Below are 19,138 nucleotides of genomic sequence, written 5' to 3'. Positions count from 1 at the left end.
CAATGAACTGGTCCAATTTCACTTGTGCTATCAGGCATCTTCAAAAACCAGTTGATGTTGGCAGAAAAACTAGCACATACATTGGAAATTTATTTTTACTGGCATATAACATAAAATCATCACAACATGCAGGAAATAAAGCAAGGTCATTATTCAATAATGAACCACCTTATGGCCACATCAGATGTTCTTTGTGTCTAAAAAGCTTGCAGGGATTATTCCCGACTTGCTGAAATCACAACGCATAATATAATTTTTTCATTCTATCAGTCATTGTCCTATATTTGTCCATCTAATGCAGGGGTGGCAAACTCCAGTCCTCGAGGGCCACAAACAGGCCAGGTTTCAGGATAACCACAATGAATAGGCATGAGATAGTTTTGCATACATTGGAGGCAGAGCATGCGGCTCTATCTCATGCCTATTCATTGCGGATATCCTGAAAACCTGGCCTGTTTGTGGCTCTCGAGGACCGGAGTTTGCCACCTGTGATCTAATCTTTAAAAGCTACATGAGCATCAGATGTATGCAAATACTGCCATTAACGTTCCCATCACATCTGATGTCACAAAGCTCAGATATATACCATGTAGCATTTTTCATATTTCACTGCTTACAGTAGATAAAGAGCACAAGGTCTGCCCAGTTTTCTATCTGTTGCAGACCCTGCTTGTATCTGGCTTTACCCTTGCTTCTCTAAAGCTCTTCTATACCACATCTTTTTTTAATGATATTACTGTTTCTGCCACCATCAGCCCCACCTTCCACTGTGATGAAATCTTTCCTTAGGATACTCTCTCGAGTCTACTCCTCTGAGCTTCCTCCTACAGACCCTTTGTGGTAAAACTTTCTTTCCACTGAAAAATTCTTGCCCCTTCTGCACCACTGAAAGCCATGAACCCCAAACCAGTCCCTGATATACACCTGGACCAGTCTCATTTTCAGGATATCCACAATGAATATTGATAGGATATGTTTGCATATATCAAAGATGCTATGAAAGCAAATACAGCTTATGCATATGCTCTGTAAATATCCTGAAAATTTGACTGGTGCATGTGCACCTTGAAGATTAGTTTGGGAATCACTGGCTTAAAGTTATTTGAATGTTTCCATAATACACCACCTCCATTACATAGCATATTTAGGTCAGTAAGCCCACCTCATATGCCCTGATCACCACAATATATCTGAATAAGGAATGGACTCCAGATAATAGATTCTCATGGACTGAATGATGATGCCAGCTCAACATGACATGATGATTATGTAAAATCTGGAGGAGAGAAACGCTACCTTCTGCTTCCCTTCTGACAGTGCTTATCTCTAATGACCCAGCAAGAAGGGTCAAGATTATTACTAAACCTGTTTTTTTATGCCACAGCAGTAATTTCATAACCAAAGGCCCAATAATTTATTTCTGCATGGGAATTATTCACCAAACTACAGTACCAGTAATCTACAGCTGTCCTGTGGCATTTTTCTGGGCTGCTATGACAGGTACCTCACTGAGTTCAATGGAAGCAGATTGTGGAAACTTGCAGAAATGCCACAGTTGAATTGATTTGATTTATTGATTTTGATCACATTTCTTACAAATGTAAACCAAAGTGATATACAAATAAAAACATTTCAAAAGCAATAAAACAATAAAATGTAAAAACAACAAAATGTATAACATAAAATAATCTTATAATAGGAAAATATTATTTGAAAAACATAAAAAAAATCTACAAAAAAGAATATAACAGAAAAATTGATAGTCTACCAGCAAAAGCTAGTCTGAGTGACATGTATTTCTGTTATGCTATGAGTCAGCACTATATGCTTTAGTACACTAAATGATATATAAATCTACCATATTAATTCATATTTCTTGATCCCCATCCCATTTATACCTCCCCTCTTTTGCAGTCCAGGCACTTCAGTGACAACCATTCGCTTGGGAGCCACAGGCTACAGCTCCATATATGCAGGTATCTCAAGTTGACCAACAAGTATCACCACCACACCATGACTGACACTCCCTATTCCCCTAGGTCTGTGAGAGCTACCACCACAGCATCCTTCCTGGCCAAGGAGCAGAAGCTGGTTTCTAGGATCAAACCACAATCTCCCGTACATCAGCAATACACTTCAAATTATCAACCTGCCTGATTCTCTGCATTATTTTTCTCTTTGTGGCTATTACTCATGAGTATACTTTTTCCTCCATATACATTTTATTTCTTGTAAATTATGAGGTCAGAATTGAGCAAGCTGGGGGTGGGAAAGTTACCTGGGTAAGTTTACCCAAGTAACTAATGTATCTATTTATTTATATCTCACATAATAAAAATAACCTGTAATAAATATGACATTAAAACAATAACAGTAAATAACATCCAAAGCAGTAATAATGCAACCAAAAAAAATCAAAAGAGAATACATAAAGCCTAGTAATCAACTGTCTAAAAGACAAAGACAGTAACTGAAGTAATCTAAGGTAGAGTTTCTCAACCTTTAGCATTTCAGGGACCGGTTAGCTACCTTCCCAGATAACAAAGGGCTGCAGAATTTTGCACCAACTGCAGTCTATGCACTTTCTGCTTTGGCAACCCAGCATATAAGGAATTACAATAATCAAAAAGGGATGTGATCAATACACATGTGACTGTGGCAAGGTCTTCCGACTGAGATAAGGGCAAAGACCATGAATAAATCGGAGTTGGAACCATGAAGCTTCAACAACTGCTGAAATGTGAGAATGCATAAAGGAAAATTGGGTTTTACCTGCTAATGTTCATTCCTAGAATACCACAGATGAGTCCAGGAACTGCTACATAATCAAGAGTGCCACCTACAATCCCCTCAGTACTGAACCTGAGCCAGGATGTCCAAACCAACAAACCCAAATAACTCTGGGCAAGCAGGGACTCAAAGTTGAAGCCCCCTAAAACTAGGGCTCTCTATCTCAAAACAAGGATTAATCAAATTAGCAAATCTAAGGCATAATCTATGTACAATCTTAGTAAATCTGCATGTGATTACACACTGTCTTAGCAACATCCAGAAGCAAAGAAGTCTTTCGAAAAAGCGATGAATCTCTGGACTGAAAACGAAAATTAGCAGGTAAAACCAATTTTCTTTTCCTGTTCATACCCCAGATCAATCCAGACAAGTGGGATGTACCCAAACCCCTCTATACTGGACAGGAACTAGAAAAACTCGCATACAACACACTCTCCCCAAAAGCCGCCTCTTCCGGCGCCCGCACATCCAAGCGGTAATGTTTGGTAAAAGTGTGAAATGAAGACCATGTCACTGCCTGACAAATTTCCTCCAAAGAAATCAGTTGACACTCCATGCAGGAGGTTGCCTGCGCCCTAGTGGAATGCACCCGCAACCCCTCTGGTACCGACCGACCCTTACAGATATAGGCTCAACTTATCGCCTCCTTCAGCCATCTTGCAATCGTGCTCTTGGAAGCTTTATCTCCCTTCTTTGCTTGAGGAAACTGCTGCCGATGTGGCCAACTCAGCCCGGCGGTCGGCCCAGTCTTGTCCCCGACTCACTCGATTCTGCCTCCCGGCAGTCAAGCCGCCTAGCCTAACTCGCTGCTTCCTTTACTTTTTTTTTTTTTTAAAGGAACAGACTTCCAGAAGCAGACACACAATGAAAAAAGAAATAAATCTAAATACTTCCTTGCTTCTGGACATTGGCAGCTGACAGCTGAGGGTGACGAGGACCCAGAGGGGGGTGAGAAAACAGGACCCCTGGCTTTCACTCCCCCTGGAAGATGAGGGCCGAGCTAGATCAGTGATCACCAACCCCCCGCTCACTCTGCTCTAACCAAGGGATGGCCCACGAAGGAACCTAACACCTTGGGGAGCTCTCTTCCAAGGAATCTTCTTTCTTCCCAATTTAAATCTCACTTTTCTTTTCTTTTTTTCTAACTCTAGACTGCAGGGTTTGCACCTCTACCATCTGCTGGAGACAGAGAAATACTGAGGGACTGCAGGTGTCACTCTCAGTTATGTAGCAGTGCCTGAAAAGTTTTTATTCTCTGCCTCCATCTGCTGGTAGGGATGCAAAACCCACTTGTTTGGACTGATCTGAGGTATGAACAGGAAATATGCATTTGTCTAAAATGATTCCCAATATTTCTACTTCAAGACTATGCTGTATTGCTGTATTAAGCAGGGTTATCTCAGACAGATCATAACTGAAAGATGGTCTAGAGACAAAGGACTTCTGTCTTACAAGGATGCAGTTGTAACGTATTCATCACTAACCAGTTATTTAATGTAAGCAAACATTGGTTCGGTTGTAATAATTTAGTGTGCCATGCTAGGCCCTGATCACAGAGAATCTATCATCTGCATATTCATCCCAGTAAATTTAGTAAGCTTGGTCAATGGCTGAACATAAAAGTTAAAAATTAATGGAGAAAGTAGTGCGGATTGTGGCGCTCTACACTAGAGATCATGATTCCTAGAAAGCAGATCCAACCATAACACTCTGACTCTGTCCCTGTAGGAAAGACCTGCATCATGCCAACATCTGGCTTGAGATACTTCTTGACTCTCCAATCTAAATAATAACATGAGATTACCATATCAAAAGCAGAGTCAAGAGATACAGTAATTGAGTCCTTCCCTTTATCAAAGCATCTACACACATCATCAACTTGACACAGTCAAAAACTTGACCCGGATATTCAGTGAAACATAGCCGGGTAAGAGTCCCACTGAATATACCTGGCTAAAGGAGTCAGGGTTATTTTAAGCCTGTGATGTTTTCCAATCAGACTTACCAGGCTAAGTTTTACCTAGCTAGTGCTGAGTGTCAGCGCAAGTTAGATAAACATTTAGCCACAACCACAGAATACCCCACCCCCGACCCTGCCTCATTTTACCCAGCTGTATTTTAGCCAAATAATGACTTATCCAGCTAGAATTTCACCGGTGATGGGACAGGGAATTAAAAAATCTTACAAGTTACCTGGACAAACGCTTTCAAATATTGACCTCAGTTTGAAGCATGGCCCTATACTTTAGTTTGAAAATTCTCCTCCCTGAAACCTATAAACGCATACAGCGTTTACTTTCAGTCACGGCAGCAGACGGGACCAAGCAGCAAAGGCATTCAAAATGCCAAGCACCTATCATGCCCCAGGATCAAAACAAAACTAAGAAAGGAAAGGAGAAGCAGAATGATTTTGTCTTCTCCAGCAACCTTCTGAATGTATCACAACTTGATTTATTGGGTATATTAGTGTTCATTCTATTAAAAAGCCATAAACATTCCTAACAAACTTTTTTTCTCTCCTTTTGTTGATTTCAGGCCTAAGCTTAGAGTGCCAAACATTGGTCCCTCCTCCAAGGCAACTACCCAGTCAGGTTTTCATGAAACCAAAATACCCTAGAATGGTTGAACCCAAATAAAACCTCACGTACACTCACTGTGACCTCCCTGAAGACCCAGCCAGCTGCTGACTCTGGAGGACCAACATTTGAAGGGCAGGAAAGACAGCAAAAGGACACAAGGGTACTCACATGGCACGCCGCATACAGCCTGGAAGCTGCCCACATAATTCGGCCCCAGGTCGTAGATGCCGCCCACGCTGGCTGCAGTCAGGACTTCCTCCAGGAAGTGCGTGGGCCCCAGCCGCCACACCAGTGTAGAGAGGTTGCGCTGCGCCGGTGGCGTGCCAACATAGGCGTAAACTGTGCTCACCACCGGGGGGTTAACGGAGCCCGAGCCACCTGGAGAGCTGTGGACGTAGTGAAGCTGCGAAACACATTAAAAAAAAAACAAAAAAAAAAAACAACGTAAGAGAGAGCATAAGAAAGACAGGAAGGTCAAAGCTGATCAGTACATCAAATAATAACATTCTGCATTAAAATAAACAAGGAGTAAACGTGGAAGGTGCCTTTTAATGCCTTCCGCTCGCTGATGCTCCAGTTTCCTTGCTCATTTTAAATGACTACCGGCCTCACTCTCCAGAACCCTCAGGGGGGCCTTTCGTTGGATCAGTTATGTTGAAATTTGGTAAGAATAGCGAGACGTCGGCAAGACACTCTGCTAGCAGCCTTCAGCAAAATCCATCCACGGAGAAGAGCCCTGCATCCTGCGTACGGACGGATGGACAGATAGACAGACGAACCTTCAACAACAGTCACTCTCTTTCTAGCAAAATGCACCTAAAAGATGTCCAGACACTGGAGCTAAATTGTTTGGAAATAGAGGGGCTTTGGGTGGGGGTGGGAGTAAGGGAGGATGCTAAATAAGCACATTGTCAGAAAACAAAATTGACATCTCTGTTCTTCCCTTCCAGGAACGAGGCTTCCCCTTCCCAAGGATGACCGAAGACTACATGCAGCTCTGGAAGGTCAGCGGAAGAAAAAACTGTTCCCTTCCATCAATAACAATTTTCTCTGATGTGAAAACATTTCACGTGTTTATAGTCTGGAGCTTTATCAGGTTTGGGTTTTTTTTTAGCAGGTTGAAATAACATTAAGACTTAATCTTTCTTTGCTTTATAAAAGACACAACCCCAAGTTCTGAAAGCTATTTTAGACACATCTTTTCTCGGAAATGTACACGTCATTGAAATTATAAGCAAGAAAAATAAACCCCAGACCTAGATTCCGATAAACTAAACCTTCAGACTCTGATGCAAACAACTTCTTTTACAGAACGCCATTTGTTTAGGATATCATCATCTCATCTGGACGCCATAAAAATAACAAAAACAAAACAAAATAAAATAAGGTTTGGGAGGGAGAATGCTCAATCCCAGGTCCTGTCGTTTGGCGTCAGATCTAAATGTTTTGTGTCAGCAATGCCCTGATGCTCGGTATGAGGCCGAGACAGGTCTCGATTAGGCGTTGAATAATACAGAAAACCCCCCTAAGCTGCCAAAATGGGAAGAACAGACAAAAATCAAGGTGGAAAAGGGGCAGCAACAGCCCCCTGCAAACCGCCAGCAAGTCATCTTAACTTGCGTCATTCTGAAACATGGTTTGTTTTGCCCAAGATTTCATTTCTGGTAGAATCTGGAAGGGAGAAGAATTCCACGGTGGTGCGGGCAGGGAGGGCAAGCCTGCAGAAACCGCTGCAAAGGAGCTGGGCATGGCAGACCACAAGCCTAGGCGGCCACGGCTTCTGCCCATGCCTTCTCCTCAATAATCTAGGGAGATTCCCAAAATTCTGTTTCCCCTTAAGATATTTTGTCCCCAGCAGTTGAGTGAGAGAAGTAAAATGCCCGTGCCCGCTGACAGTGACCCTTTCCTGCCATCGAACACCGTCCAGGCGCTTCACGTCGGCAGGCAGCATGTGGATGTACTACAGCAAAGTGTCCAGTTAACCCCTCACCCCCACCTACGCAATGAGCACAGAGCTGCTTTCAGTCTTGCAGCGAGCAATGCGTTTAAGTGGGCAGGGGCTAACCTTCACGGTGTTAACGAGCTGCCATCGATGTACAGCGCCCGCCGTGCTGTTCTTCAGCATGCCTTTACTCATCACCCACCACCAGGTGGTTGCCACTGCCCCCTCCACGATGAGGTCACCACAGCGAAACCCTGGGCGCAGCAGGGGAGAATCTCATAAAACGAGGACTCTTCACCGAAGTCATCCACTAGAAAGGAAAGATACGCTCAGGCTGAACTGATACCAGACTACAAGGATATCATCATTTGAAAGGTTTCTCTTCTCTTACCCCATCGCCCTTATTTACCTGTTTTTTTCTTCTCACCTTCTCTGGACCATCATCCCAGATGATTTGGAACCTTCCCAACCCCCTAATTAACCATAAGCTGGGATAGAAATCTCCTCCAAGCCTGCAGCCGCCAGTGTCATCTTGGTAGAAGAAGAAGAGTGGCTTCTGTAATGGGCAGCAGTCCTGCACGCCTCGCCCTCCTGCCCCAACCACCACAGACCACAAATCTTGCATGGCCTCCTTAGAGGCCTGGAGCTCTCTCTCCCCAGGCAGCAGTGCAGTACTTCCTGCTCCTGAGCTGCACTCAACCCTTTCCCATCCCTTAACTCTCCCCCCTCCTCCCCATTGTGTGTCTAAGAGAGCCTGCTTCTGTAAAACCCCACCTTAAAGATAAGACCTAGCACACACAACAGGAAGTAGGATGTTTGGGTGAGGAAATACGGTGTTGTTAACCCAAGAACAAGGAATGGAAAGTTTTCCCACAGAAGCCACCCAATGTGTTAGTCTGTACTAGGCTTGGATATTTCCAGTACTGAAGGGGGGACAACGTTCTCCAACTGAGATATTTTAAGCGCTGCTCTAAAATAGCTCCCAAACTCTTCTAGAAAGAACCTATCAGCTCTCAGAGTACTCGCACTAGGGAATTAGCTGTATGTATTATTTAACCCGCATTAGTACTTCCCTCTTTTAAAAGGCCATTAGCACATCATAATTTGCATGCTGATCCTGGTTATAAAAGGCAAGCTCCTTGGTTAGCAACTGAAGTCAGCACATAGTGTCATTTCCTATTCTGAACCCTTATTAAAAAAAAAAAAAAAAAAAAAAAGACCCTGATATGTCCGCTTTCTGACACCAAAACAAACCACAGTGCATGCGATGTTCTGTGCCACTGCCCTCTCACTACTCCTCCATACACCGTTCAGCACTGCTTGCCCCATACTACCCCGTTCTTTAGAGCTCCTCCGCACCTATGCCTCCACTGCCAAACCTTCCACCATTACTGCATCTCCACATACTCACGTCTCCTCACAATATTCCCTCTCCTCTTCCCTGTGTCACTCCTCTCTCCCCCTTCTTCCCCTCCTCTGGTGTCGCCATAGTTAAATTTGTTTTTGCCTTTGTGTTGCCACTGTTTCCCAAGTCTCTCTATCCCATTCAGTGCCCTCATTCTCATCCCCACCCCACCCATAGCTGCCAGTGTCTCTCCTCGTTTCCAGCCCAGGCTGCTCTGCCTTCTCTCTCCTCCACCCAGAAGGCCATGGTGCGCTCTCTCTCCTCTCCACACAGTGCTGCTTGCTCTCTTTCCTGCTCTCCCTGGAAACCCCCTCCCCAATTCAGTGTTATCACTTTCCTTCCTTTCCCCTGGGGGCTGTCATCCCATTCCCACCGTCTCTTCTCCTCCACTCAGTGCCATCACTGTCCCTACCGCCACGCTACCCCGGTCCCACACCTCACTCTTACCCCTGCTCAAGATCTCTCACCCTCTGCTGTTCCTACTCAAAAGGCCATTTCACCCTCCCACATGCTTCCGGTTTTCAAGCAATGAGAGCCACCCTCATCTGATTCTTTGGTTAATGACCACTCTTGCTTTGCAGTTCAGTCTTTTCATATGTCCAAGAACAGCCTGTTTCCTGCAGAATGCCATAGTAAAATTTGCCAATATATGAGCTTTGGACTTGCAGACTATTACCGGAGCATGTGTGTACCAGCACATGCCAGAAAAGGTGTCTGGCTGTGCCAATACAAACACGCTCCAAGTAACGGTTGCTCAGAATTGCAGGGAAAGGAGAAGTGAGGGACGAGAGAAGAGTCACAGTAGTCAGAGGGGAAGAGGGTCAAGGGGAATGGGAGGAAAGGCAGTGAAAGCAGGGCTGGAAAACCTCTGGGGCACCAGAGGGCAAAAGTGAACCTTTACCGTAGTTCTGAAGCAGCTCCTCCTTCGTGGAGATGACGAGCGAGCGATCTTTGGCGGACAGCACTATGGCCAGGCAGACGTAGTGCTGCTCGGAGGAATTGGCTCGGCGCACAACGGTGAGAAGCCTGACCGGGTGGGTACTGGGAGGGCTACTGAAATGCTCGATGCAAAACCAGGTTGAGTAAGTTAACCCTGAAGGCGGCGGGAAAAAACCTTTCGCCTATGAAAATGAGAAATGTTCAGTGCATTGTTAAAGGACTTTGGATAAAAGACGTATGTTTGTATTTACGCAAAGAAAAGAGTAAAGGACCATTAGCCATATCGGTCTTAGAGAAATCTGGAGACTTTGCAGGCTGTGATATCTTTAGGAAGGAACAACAGAAAAAGATGTCATGATGCATGAACATTCGAGACCACACAGAATTCATCTTCAAAATGAAGATGGCAATCTTAAAAGCTCATGTATTATGATATCTTTTTTTTTTTGGTATAAACATTTTTATTGGTAATAAATGATAACAAAGTTACAAAACATAGAAGGAAATCAACGTACAATTTACACCCGTATTTGTGGTTTATCGTTAGGAACACCTCCCCTCCCCCCCTTCCCCCTGCCCTCGCCCCCCCCCCTTCCACCCACACTCAAAATCGTCATCATTGGCCCTTTAGAAAGGTATCATGGCCTACAGAGACTCCAACAGAACAGACCAGGATGGCTACAAAAGCTAGGATGATGGGAAAAGCACAAAAAATGAGCAAGTTTGGCAAGGTGCACTCAAATTTGGGAGTACAGAGGAGACCGAAAGAGTTCTTTGTGACGCTGTTGGTCGTCATTCCAAACCCAGACCCTGCTAAATCATGGTTTTATCACAGTGCACACATGAGGGAGCCTCTCCTCGCTTTGGTCAGTCAAAACAACGGACTGACAAGCGGAGAGGCTGTCTTATATGCTCACCGGGACACATGGATTGACAGAGGGACAGGAGGACAGGCAGATGCAGTGGCCCCTTAATATTTTTTCCCCACACAAAGAACACATAAAAATAGCAGAATATACAAAAGATGGACATCAACACACAGAAAAAAGTCCAACTGATAACATTCAACAGGGAGGGCCACAATACAGCCAGCCCTCTGCTCTTACCAGTCCCAATTCCACTGAGTACAGCCCCATCAGTAAGACCTGTTGTGACAGCATTGTTCGTAGGTGCATTATGGGGAGCCAGACTCGGCAAGAAAGGCACTGTGAAAGAAAGACAGGTGAGAAAGGCCACCAATTAGAGACATCTGCCAACTATTAATCTTAAATGAAAGACAATTCTAATCAGAGTTTACCAACATTTCGGCAACATCTGCACAAAAATCAACCTCAACTTGGTTCAAAGCTGCAGTACTGGAATCAGCAACACAAGAAAATGCGGAGTCAGGTTCTTTGCAAAAGAAAAAAATAATGACTGTACAGCGGAGAGGAATATGGAAATCCCCCCCAATTCCCTCCTCGGTCGTCCTTTCCTTTTTTTTGCATCTTGTCAAGTTTTTCAGTCAATCCACGGTTTTGTGCGCAAATCTTTCCTTCAATACCCTCCCGTCCCCCCCACCCCGCGGCTGCGCTGCTCAAATTTCAGGTCATGCTGCTGACCATTGAGCTAGATGGCAAGTGTTTTGTCCTTCTGTGATCTGCTGGCATCGCCTGGCTGATGATGCAGTCAGGGGAGATGATGACATCACAGCCCTATTCTGACAAATCCGCTTCACCGGCAAGCGGATGCTGTCATCCCGTCAGCAGCTTTCCTGTTCAACATGGCAGGCCCGGAACTGATGGCAACAGCATCAGCATGGACGGAAAAATGAGGCTCAGGCAGTAAGGAGAGAAATGTAAAGAAACATTGTTGGGCATATGGAGGAACTTCCGTTAAACAGAATAACCCTAGTCCCAACACATTTTGAGAATAAAAAAAAAAAAAAAAAAGATGCTTTACTGCACATTCCTCTTTTCCTTTTGGCCTTGGAAGCACTGAGCTACAAGATGTGCTTCATCCTTATTTAACTATTGAAACTCTTCCTCATTAACTTGGCTGGCATTGGTTGAGTGGCTGGGATTGGTTGAACAACCAGGATAAAGACTCGCCGAGATTATTCCACTAGAATGATACGCTCTGGTAATGCAGCCAGCTTCTAAATGCACCCACTTTACTCTACAATCCCTCTGAAAAAGGGAGCTCAGCAGCAATTTTCCCAGACTACCATGCAACAAAAAGGTTGTAGCATCTCTTTCAAAAATAATAAAAATAAACAGAGTAGATTAGAAACTTGGCAGATAGAATTTTACCCCTGCACTCAATCAAAACCCTGCCAGTCCTTACCCAAACCCTTCCAAAGACGCGTCAAACTCAACAAACGCTGGCGTGACTGATGATCCATGAAGCCTGATGTCATGTGGGGTGGTCATGGAGACCAGACACTTCACTCGGGTCAGGGGTACGGTGCTGCCTTCAGCCCGACTTCATCCAGGCTCCGGCTTATCCGATAGTGGTTTGTCCTCATTCACGCTAAATCCGCTGTCAGAACCCAGGCCATCCATGGACAGGATTCATACTGCCTATAAAAGAAGAAAAGAAGAGGCCTAAGGAAAAAAAGAAAGCAGGGACCCTAGCCACTCGCACCTTCAGCATCCCAGGGGAACATGCACTTCCAAAGGCACAGCCCGCTACCACATTTTTATGCATTAGATTTTATTTATAAATTAGTATCAGTTTTGGTCACTATCTTGTAAGACTGTACACTTTATTTAGACTTTTGCACCAGGCTCCTTTACAAAAAAAAAAAATACTATTAAGAGTATTAACTCCACTTTCCATTTAACTTAAAAACAAAATGATCAATATTCAAAGCGATCAAACTGGCTATGTAAGGACTTAGCTGGCTAGATCAAAGCCTTTGAAAACTGGGGGACTTCCGGTTATGCTTCGAGTTGAGCAGACGCGTGCTGGTGAAGTTCCCGCACACTTCGGATTCTTTTACATAAGAATTTTTATATAGAGTCCTTTTTACACCCCATTATTATATCTAGGAGGCCTCATTTTCAGTTTTTATCTTATTTTTCCTGAGAATTTCAATGTTATAACAAAAAGAAGTCAGTGGAAAACACACAGGAGAAAAATGAATGGAAAGTAATTTTTCCACTGATTTTTTTTTTGTTTTTTACATTGAAATTCCTGGGCAAAATAAAATAAAAACTGAAAACAAAGGTCTCTAATTATGTCTAAAGAGAGTCAGGAAAAATATCTCTTCCAGCTTTGGCCTGAGCAATCGGCTAAACTTAAGTAAGTGGGAGGAAACCTACCGCAGATAAGCCTACCTTGCAGGAAGAATACACTTCCGGCAACAAAGAATGGGCCGAGGCGCCAGTCTCCTTGGACGCTGCTAAAACCATTCAAGCATTTATAGAGGGACTTGCTACAAAACATTTTGTCCAGCTTGGATACCAAACTCCAACACAACTAGTGTCAGCTGTTAAGGGGAAGGATGATCGCATCCAGGAGGTTGAGGCACGAGTGATTGAGTTGGAAGACTCCGTGACAGTAGCGTAGCAAAAGGTCAAGTTGCTGGAAAGCAAATTCAAGCATTTCAATGAGAGACAGACGACCTCAAGAATCGTGGTCACCGTAATAATTTGCATGTTATTGGAATGCCGGGAAACTCTGAAAACGGTGATCCAGCTGGCTTCTTAGCCACGTGGCTGCTGGAGGTGTTGGGCATACACAATAAACAATAGCAGGTTTATGATATACAAAGGCGCACAGGGCGTTTGGTGCCTTCTCCTGGAACACGAAATAGACCTCTTCCTAGTAGATTTTAACGGATTCATTATATGCTCTTCTTCTAATTATCCTTCTTTTCATTTTTTCTTGTTTTTTTTCTATTTCCTTTTTTTTTTTTTTAACAGGTTCTTTCAGTGAATCTCATTTTGCAACAGGGAACCCAGACCTGGTTTAAATTCTTTTTCTTATTGTTTCTTGTTTTCCACTGGCTTCATATGATTTATTTATTTTTTTTTACAAAAAATCTAAACTAGCCATGCATATGTTTTGTCCTGTAGAGATCGGCTTTATTTGCAGACTCCATAATCATGCTGCAGTGCTCTTTTGCTCCCCGGCTCATTGCACTCTCAGAATGTTTTTCAATACTCTTTCTTGCAGATGGGTTCTTTTCTGCTGTGATATTTTTCCTTTTTCCTGAATTCTGGTTCTGCTCACAATGCTTATTCAGTATGTATAAGCTGTAATTATTCTGTGCAAATATATGTCGGTGAGCTATAAAATTAAAAGGAATAATAATTATTATTCTACAGTTTTGGGGTTGGTTGTCTTTTGTGGGGTGAGGTAGAGTGATGGTCTTGTTTTCGGTGTGGGTGATTTCTCTTATTTTTTACTGTTTGATATTTGTGCTGTTATTCCTGGGGCTAGAGTTACTCCCTTCTCAGGACGGACAGTTTGTTGGGAGGTGCATAGATGTTGCCCAAGTTATGGGGGATATGCTCTGAGAGTACTTAATTAGTCTATGCTCTGTATTTATAGGATTTTCTTCCTTCCTGAATGTGTCTAGTGGCTCTTGAGCCCTACATCTGGGGGTTGTTTAGACGGGGGTTCTTGATTTGTTTGCTTCTTAAAAAAAGGAAACTTCAATTTCTATAGCTAAGTTAGTATTATCATTTAATATGTTGATGACAAGTCATCAACATATTAAAATGATAATACTGACAAGTCATAACCAATGCAGCACTGATTTATTTCTACTGTTTTATTGGTTATAATCGTATCAACCTGTGCTTGTAATTCTGGTTTTCAGGGTCTATTGACTCTGCCTGTTGACCTCAAAATAGGAGTAAACATGACCAGATATGAGTAAATATGACCTGTTTGCCACATAATAGTATTTTTGCATCTTGCTGTGCAGAAAATAATTATTTGACAAGGTAAACTAGGGTTGCCAACTTTCAACAGTGAAAATTCTGAACACCCCTCACAAGAACAGGGGGCACATGACAGCCCCAATAGCACAAGAGCTTATTGTTGCTGTTTATTATAATCCGCTGTGAATTTCCAATGGAATTGCAATCAAATTTTATAAAAAAAAAAAAAACAACAACCCCTAGCACACCCCTTGTGCTACTTCTCAATCTCTACCCCCAATTCAGAGTAGTATCAGTATCCCCCCTACCCCATCCCTCTTTCCTCCCCCTGCCCAATCCTGCATTGACAGAATAAAGGCAGACATTGTTTCATTTTCTAGCAACTGCTGGTGATGTGGATCACATATCACCAGCAGAATTAAACCAAAAATCTCCAACAAACTTAAAATTGTTCCTAACTAACCACAAAGTAGAGAACACATAAGAACATAAGAGCATGCCGTACTGGATCAGACCAAGGGTCCATCAAGCCCAGCATCCTGTTTCCAACAGTGACCAATCCAGGCCATAAGAACCTGGCAAGTACCCCAAAAACTAAGTCAGTTACAGTTGCTAGTAATAGCAGTGGTTATTATCTAAGTCAACTTAATTAATAGCAGGTAATGGACTTCCCCTCCAAGAACTTATCCAATCCTTTTTTATACACAGCTATACTAAGTGCACTAACCACATCTTCTGGCAACAAATTCCAGAGTTTAATTGTGCGTTGAGTGAAAAAGAACTTTCTCCGATTAGTTTTAAATGTGCCCCATGCTAACTTCATGGAGTGCCCCCTAGTCTTTCTATTATCCGAATGAGTAAAACAACGATTCACATCTACCTGTTCTAGACCTCTCATGATTTTAAACACCTCTATCACATCCCCCCTCAGCCATCTCTTCTCCAAGCTGAAAAGTCCTAACCTCTTTAGTCTTTCCTCATAGGGGAGCTGTTCCATTCCCCTATCATTTTGGTAGCCCTTCTCTGTACCTTCTCCATCGCAATTATATCTTTTTTGAGATGCGGCAACCAGAATTGTACACAGTATTCAAGGTGCGGTCTCACCATGGAGCAATACAGAGGCATTATGACATTTTCCGTTTTATTCACCATTCCCTTTCTAATAATTCCCAACATTCTGTTTGCTTTTTTGACTGCTGCAGCCCACTGAACCGACGATTTCAATGTGTTATCCACTATGACGCCTAGATCTCTTTCTTGGATAGTAGCACCTAATATGGAACCTAAAATTGTGTAACTATAGCATGGGTTATTTTTCCCTATATGCATCACCTTGCACTTATCCACATTAAATTTCATCTGCCATTTTGATGCCCAATTTTCCAGCCTCACAAGGTCTTCCTGCAATTTATCACAATCTGCATACCTTGATCTGACATTACCTGTATTTGGCAGCTTGACTGTACAACATTACAAGAAAAATTCCTAAGGGCCCTATGTGCAATAAAGACATTCCTGGCCAGTTTTAGCCACTCACCAAAACTACCTCAAATAACATCTGACAGCATTACATCAACAATTTTAGAAAATGGATACAATATCTTATTCAGATTATAGACTAAACAAAATATACTCACAGATATCAGTTAACTGTTGGAGACAAGTACAGAATAAAGAAAGCATAAAGCATAAACAAAAACATGCAGACAAAAACTGAATTGGAAACTTCAATACGATAGACACTGTATGCAGTACAACAGGATCATTCCTCATAAAACAAACAATAAAATCAAGAAATATAAAACATCTATCATATTCCTAATAATAAAACAATACTAATAAAAAGAATACATTTTTCAAACAAACTGATGAATAGAGCATCCAATAATTAAAATAAAAACAAAAAAAATCTCAAAACATCAATAAAATATTCAAAACAGCAGACACATCAATCACGCAATAATTAGAATTAGTATGTGTGCTTATTAGGAGCTCCAGATGCCACCCACTTTTATAGCTTTCATTTGACTCATATTTCCTCTTTTGATTGGTTAGTAGGAAAAAAATTGGCTGTGGTTAGCTTTATGGACAGATTTGTAATTAAAAACAACGTTAATATGATTACTAGAGTCCAGAAAAAAGAGAAAGAGAAACTAAAGGCAGCAAACATTAAAATGGCAGACAGACAAGAACATATGAATGAGAAAAACCTTGATGACACCACTATTCAACAGTAACTACCGCAGTAGCTGCTGCTTTGGAATGTAAGTTGGATGCTATTAAAATTAACATCTCTGACTTGAAAATGCAAAATCGTGGAGATAGCAAGGAGATTAGATAACACAGAAGCCAGGATCTCTGTAGATGAAGATTCCTCCTTGGCAATGAAATGAAGGATCATAGCCCTGGAAAAAGATGGCAGTGGCGCAAAGAAATTAAAATTGACAATCTTGAAAATAGATTGCACCGAAATAATCTACACTTGGTAGGTCCTTCCAGAATGTGTGGGAGATGCCATGCTGTTGGAAACTTCACAAACCTGGCTACGACAAGCATTGCAACTAGACGAGCTGGTGGGGTAATTAGAGCTGGAACGGGCACACCATCTAGGCCCAAAGTTGTCAGTGCGATCACAGCCAAGAATAGTACTGACACGCTTTCTTTCAAGATTTCTCTAATTTGGCATCCACTAAGAGAAGTAAATTTATGCCAATGTGGTCTGAATTAATCAACTGGAATATAAGATTCACACTTCAGTATCCAGTAAACTAAGAGTGTGGCATGAAGGGAAAATGAGTATGTATGAGACACTAAGAATTTTTTGAAGAAGCTGGAGGAACTGGTTCAGTGGAAGAAACTAGTGCACAGCTGTTTTTGCAGAATGTTCAACCAGCTTTTGAATTTGTGAAACTGAATACTTTCATTTCCACACTTGCGGGCCCTGTGTACAGTGTAATCTTGGTTTTCCAGGGAATACGGCTGTTGAAAAGGATACATAATTGCGAAAAGTAGCTAAATGCAGACATAGTGATTTTAGATAAACAGGTAAAAAGACATAAGCGAATATGATTAGATTCTTGCTCCACATAAGCTAAAAATCATTATTTTAAAGCTCAGCAGATGCTTAATGACCTACTTCATCGTAAGGCAGAGTACTCTCCGCAAACTTGAAAACACAAGTTCTACCTTTATGGAAACAAATCTAATAAATTACTAGCCAATCTAGTCCCACAGTCTGGTTCAAAATATATTACCAGTTTACTAAATGAAAAAGGTGCTACTTGCACAGGTTCCTCAAGAATTTGTGCCATTTATTTGCAAGTTTTATGCAAACATTTACTCTAGTAAGATAGAGGACACTGACAATATGAGTCAACTTAAGAAGGGCCTATGTCTGCCACAGATATCGCTAACTGATCTTGAACAGATAAATACACTTTTTACAGTTATGGAAATACTGCAAGTTATAAAAGAACTGAAAAACTCTAATGCCCCTGCCGACAGCCGGCCCACGATCCCGGGCACAACAGTAAATGGCCGCTGTGCCTGGAGGCTCCAGCCACGCCCCCACCCCCGCCCCGCCCCTTTTTTCAAGCCCCGGGACATATACGCGTCCCGGGGCTTGGCACACGCAGGAGCAGGTTTTCACGGTAATATACACATAATATACGCATGTAACCCTTTTAAAATCCGCCACTAAATGTACTTTATATTCAAATCCCACTGCACAACTATATGTGAATGGACTTTATTCAGACCCATTTACCATAAATTGAGGGATGAGACAAGGTTGCCCTTTGTTACCTTATTCTTTGTACTGACTCTGGAGCCTTTAGTAGATAAATTAGAGAATGACTTGCAAATTTCAGGGATTCGCATAGGGACTAAAAATGTAAAAATTCAAATGATTGCAGATGAAATTTTAATGATATTATCCAGAGCAAGTATTTCCTTTCCAGTTGCTTTAAGGATTTTTAAGCACTAAAGAACTTTCTCCAGACTTAAGTTAAACCTCAACAAGCCTGAAGCGCCAGACATAATGGGAACCCTACATCCAGAGTGGCAGAATTTCCCCTTAAATGGAAGCAAAAGTCTCTTAAATATTTAGGTATTCAGGTGCATAAAATTCCAAAGATGTAGTATTCAGTCAATATTCCTCCTCTTGTTGTAGAATTTAAGATTAAATTGGCTAGCTGGTCAGCTTTACAATTTCCTTGCAAAGCAGATTAGCGTTAATTAAAATGGTATTAGCCCCTAAGCTACTATATATATTGCAAATGGTCCCCACTGTGTTGACTCAAAAAGACTGACATAATTCAGAAACTTTGTTCTCAGTGTATGGAGGAACAAAAAAGCTAGAATGTCCATCAGTAAACTGATGATGCCAAGAGATGAAGGTGGTTTGTATTTCCCTAATTTTAAATATTATACTATGGCCTGTTTATTGCAGGTAATTGGAGACTGGCATCTTAATGCTAATCAATATACTGATTTGTTATTTCAACAACAATTGGTGGATCCACGAGACCTGAAATTTCTCTTCCTTGCTACTAGGATATGATCCCACTTTCCTTGCACGCATCCAGTCTATTAAACTCTAAGAGAAGAG

The 19,138-nt window shown here is 42.2% G+C and overlaps 1 protein-coding gene across 1 annotated transcript in view; it reads right to left on the bottom strand.

Annotated features, from left to right (window-relative positions):
* The window catches only part of WDFY3 (WD repeat and FYVE domain containing 3), a 616,621-nt gene that overhangs the window by 278,579 nt on the left and 318,904 nt on the right, over positions 1-19,138 (bottom strand). Inside the window, 8 exon segments of the mRNA XM_029599364.1 lie at positions 5,538-5,772; positions 7,435-7,563; positions 7,566-7,621; positions 9,618-9,830; positions 10,756-10,904; positions 11,981-12,117; positions 12,120-12,152; positions 12,154-12,212. Coding sequence (XP_029455224.1) covers positions 5,538-5,772; positions 7,435-7,563; positions 7,566-7,621; positions 9,618-9,830; positions 10,756-10,904; positions 11,981-12,117; positions 12,120-12,152; positions 12,154-12,212 — 1,011 coding nt within the window.

This window comes from Rhinatrema bivittatum, chromosome 1 (assembly GCF_901001135.1).
Source record: "Rhinatrema bivittatum chromosome 1, aRhiBiv1.1, whole genome shotgun sequence".
In the NCBI taxonomy this organism is placed as follows: domain Eukaryota; kingdom Metazoa; phylum Chordata; class Amphibia; order Gymnophiona; family Rhinatrematidae; genus Rhinatrema; species Rhinatrema bivittatum.
Note: the sequence above shows the minus strand (reverse complement) of the source record. Positions and strands in the feature narration are given on the sequence as shown.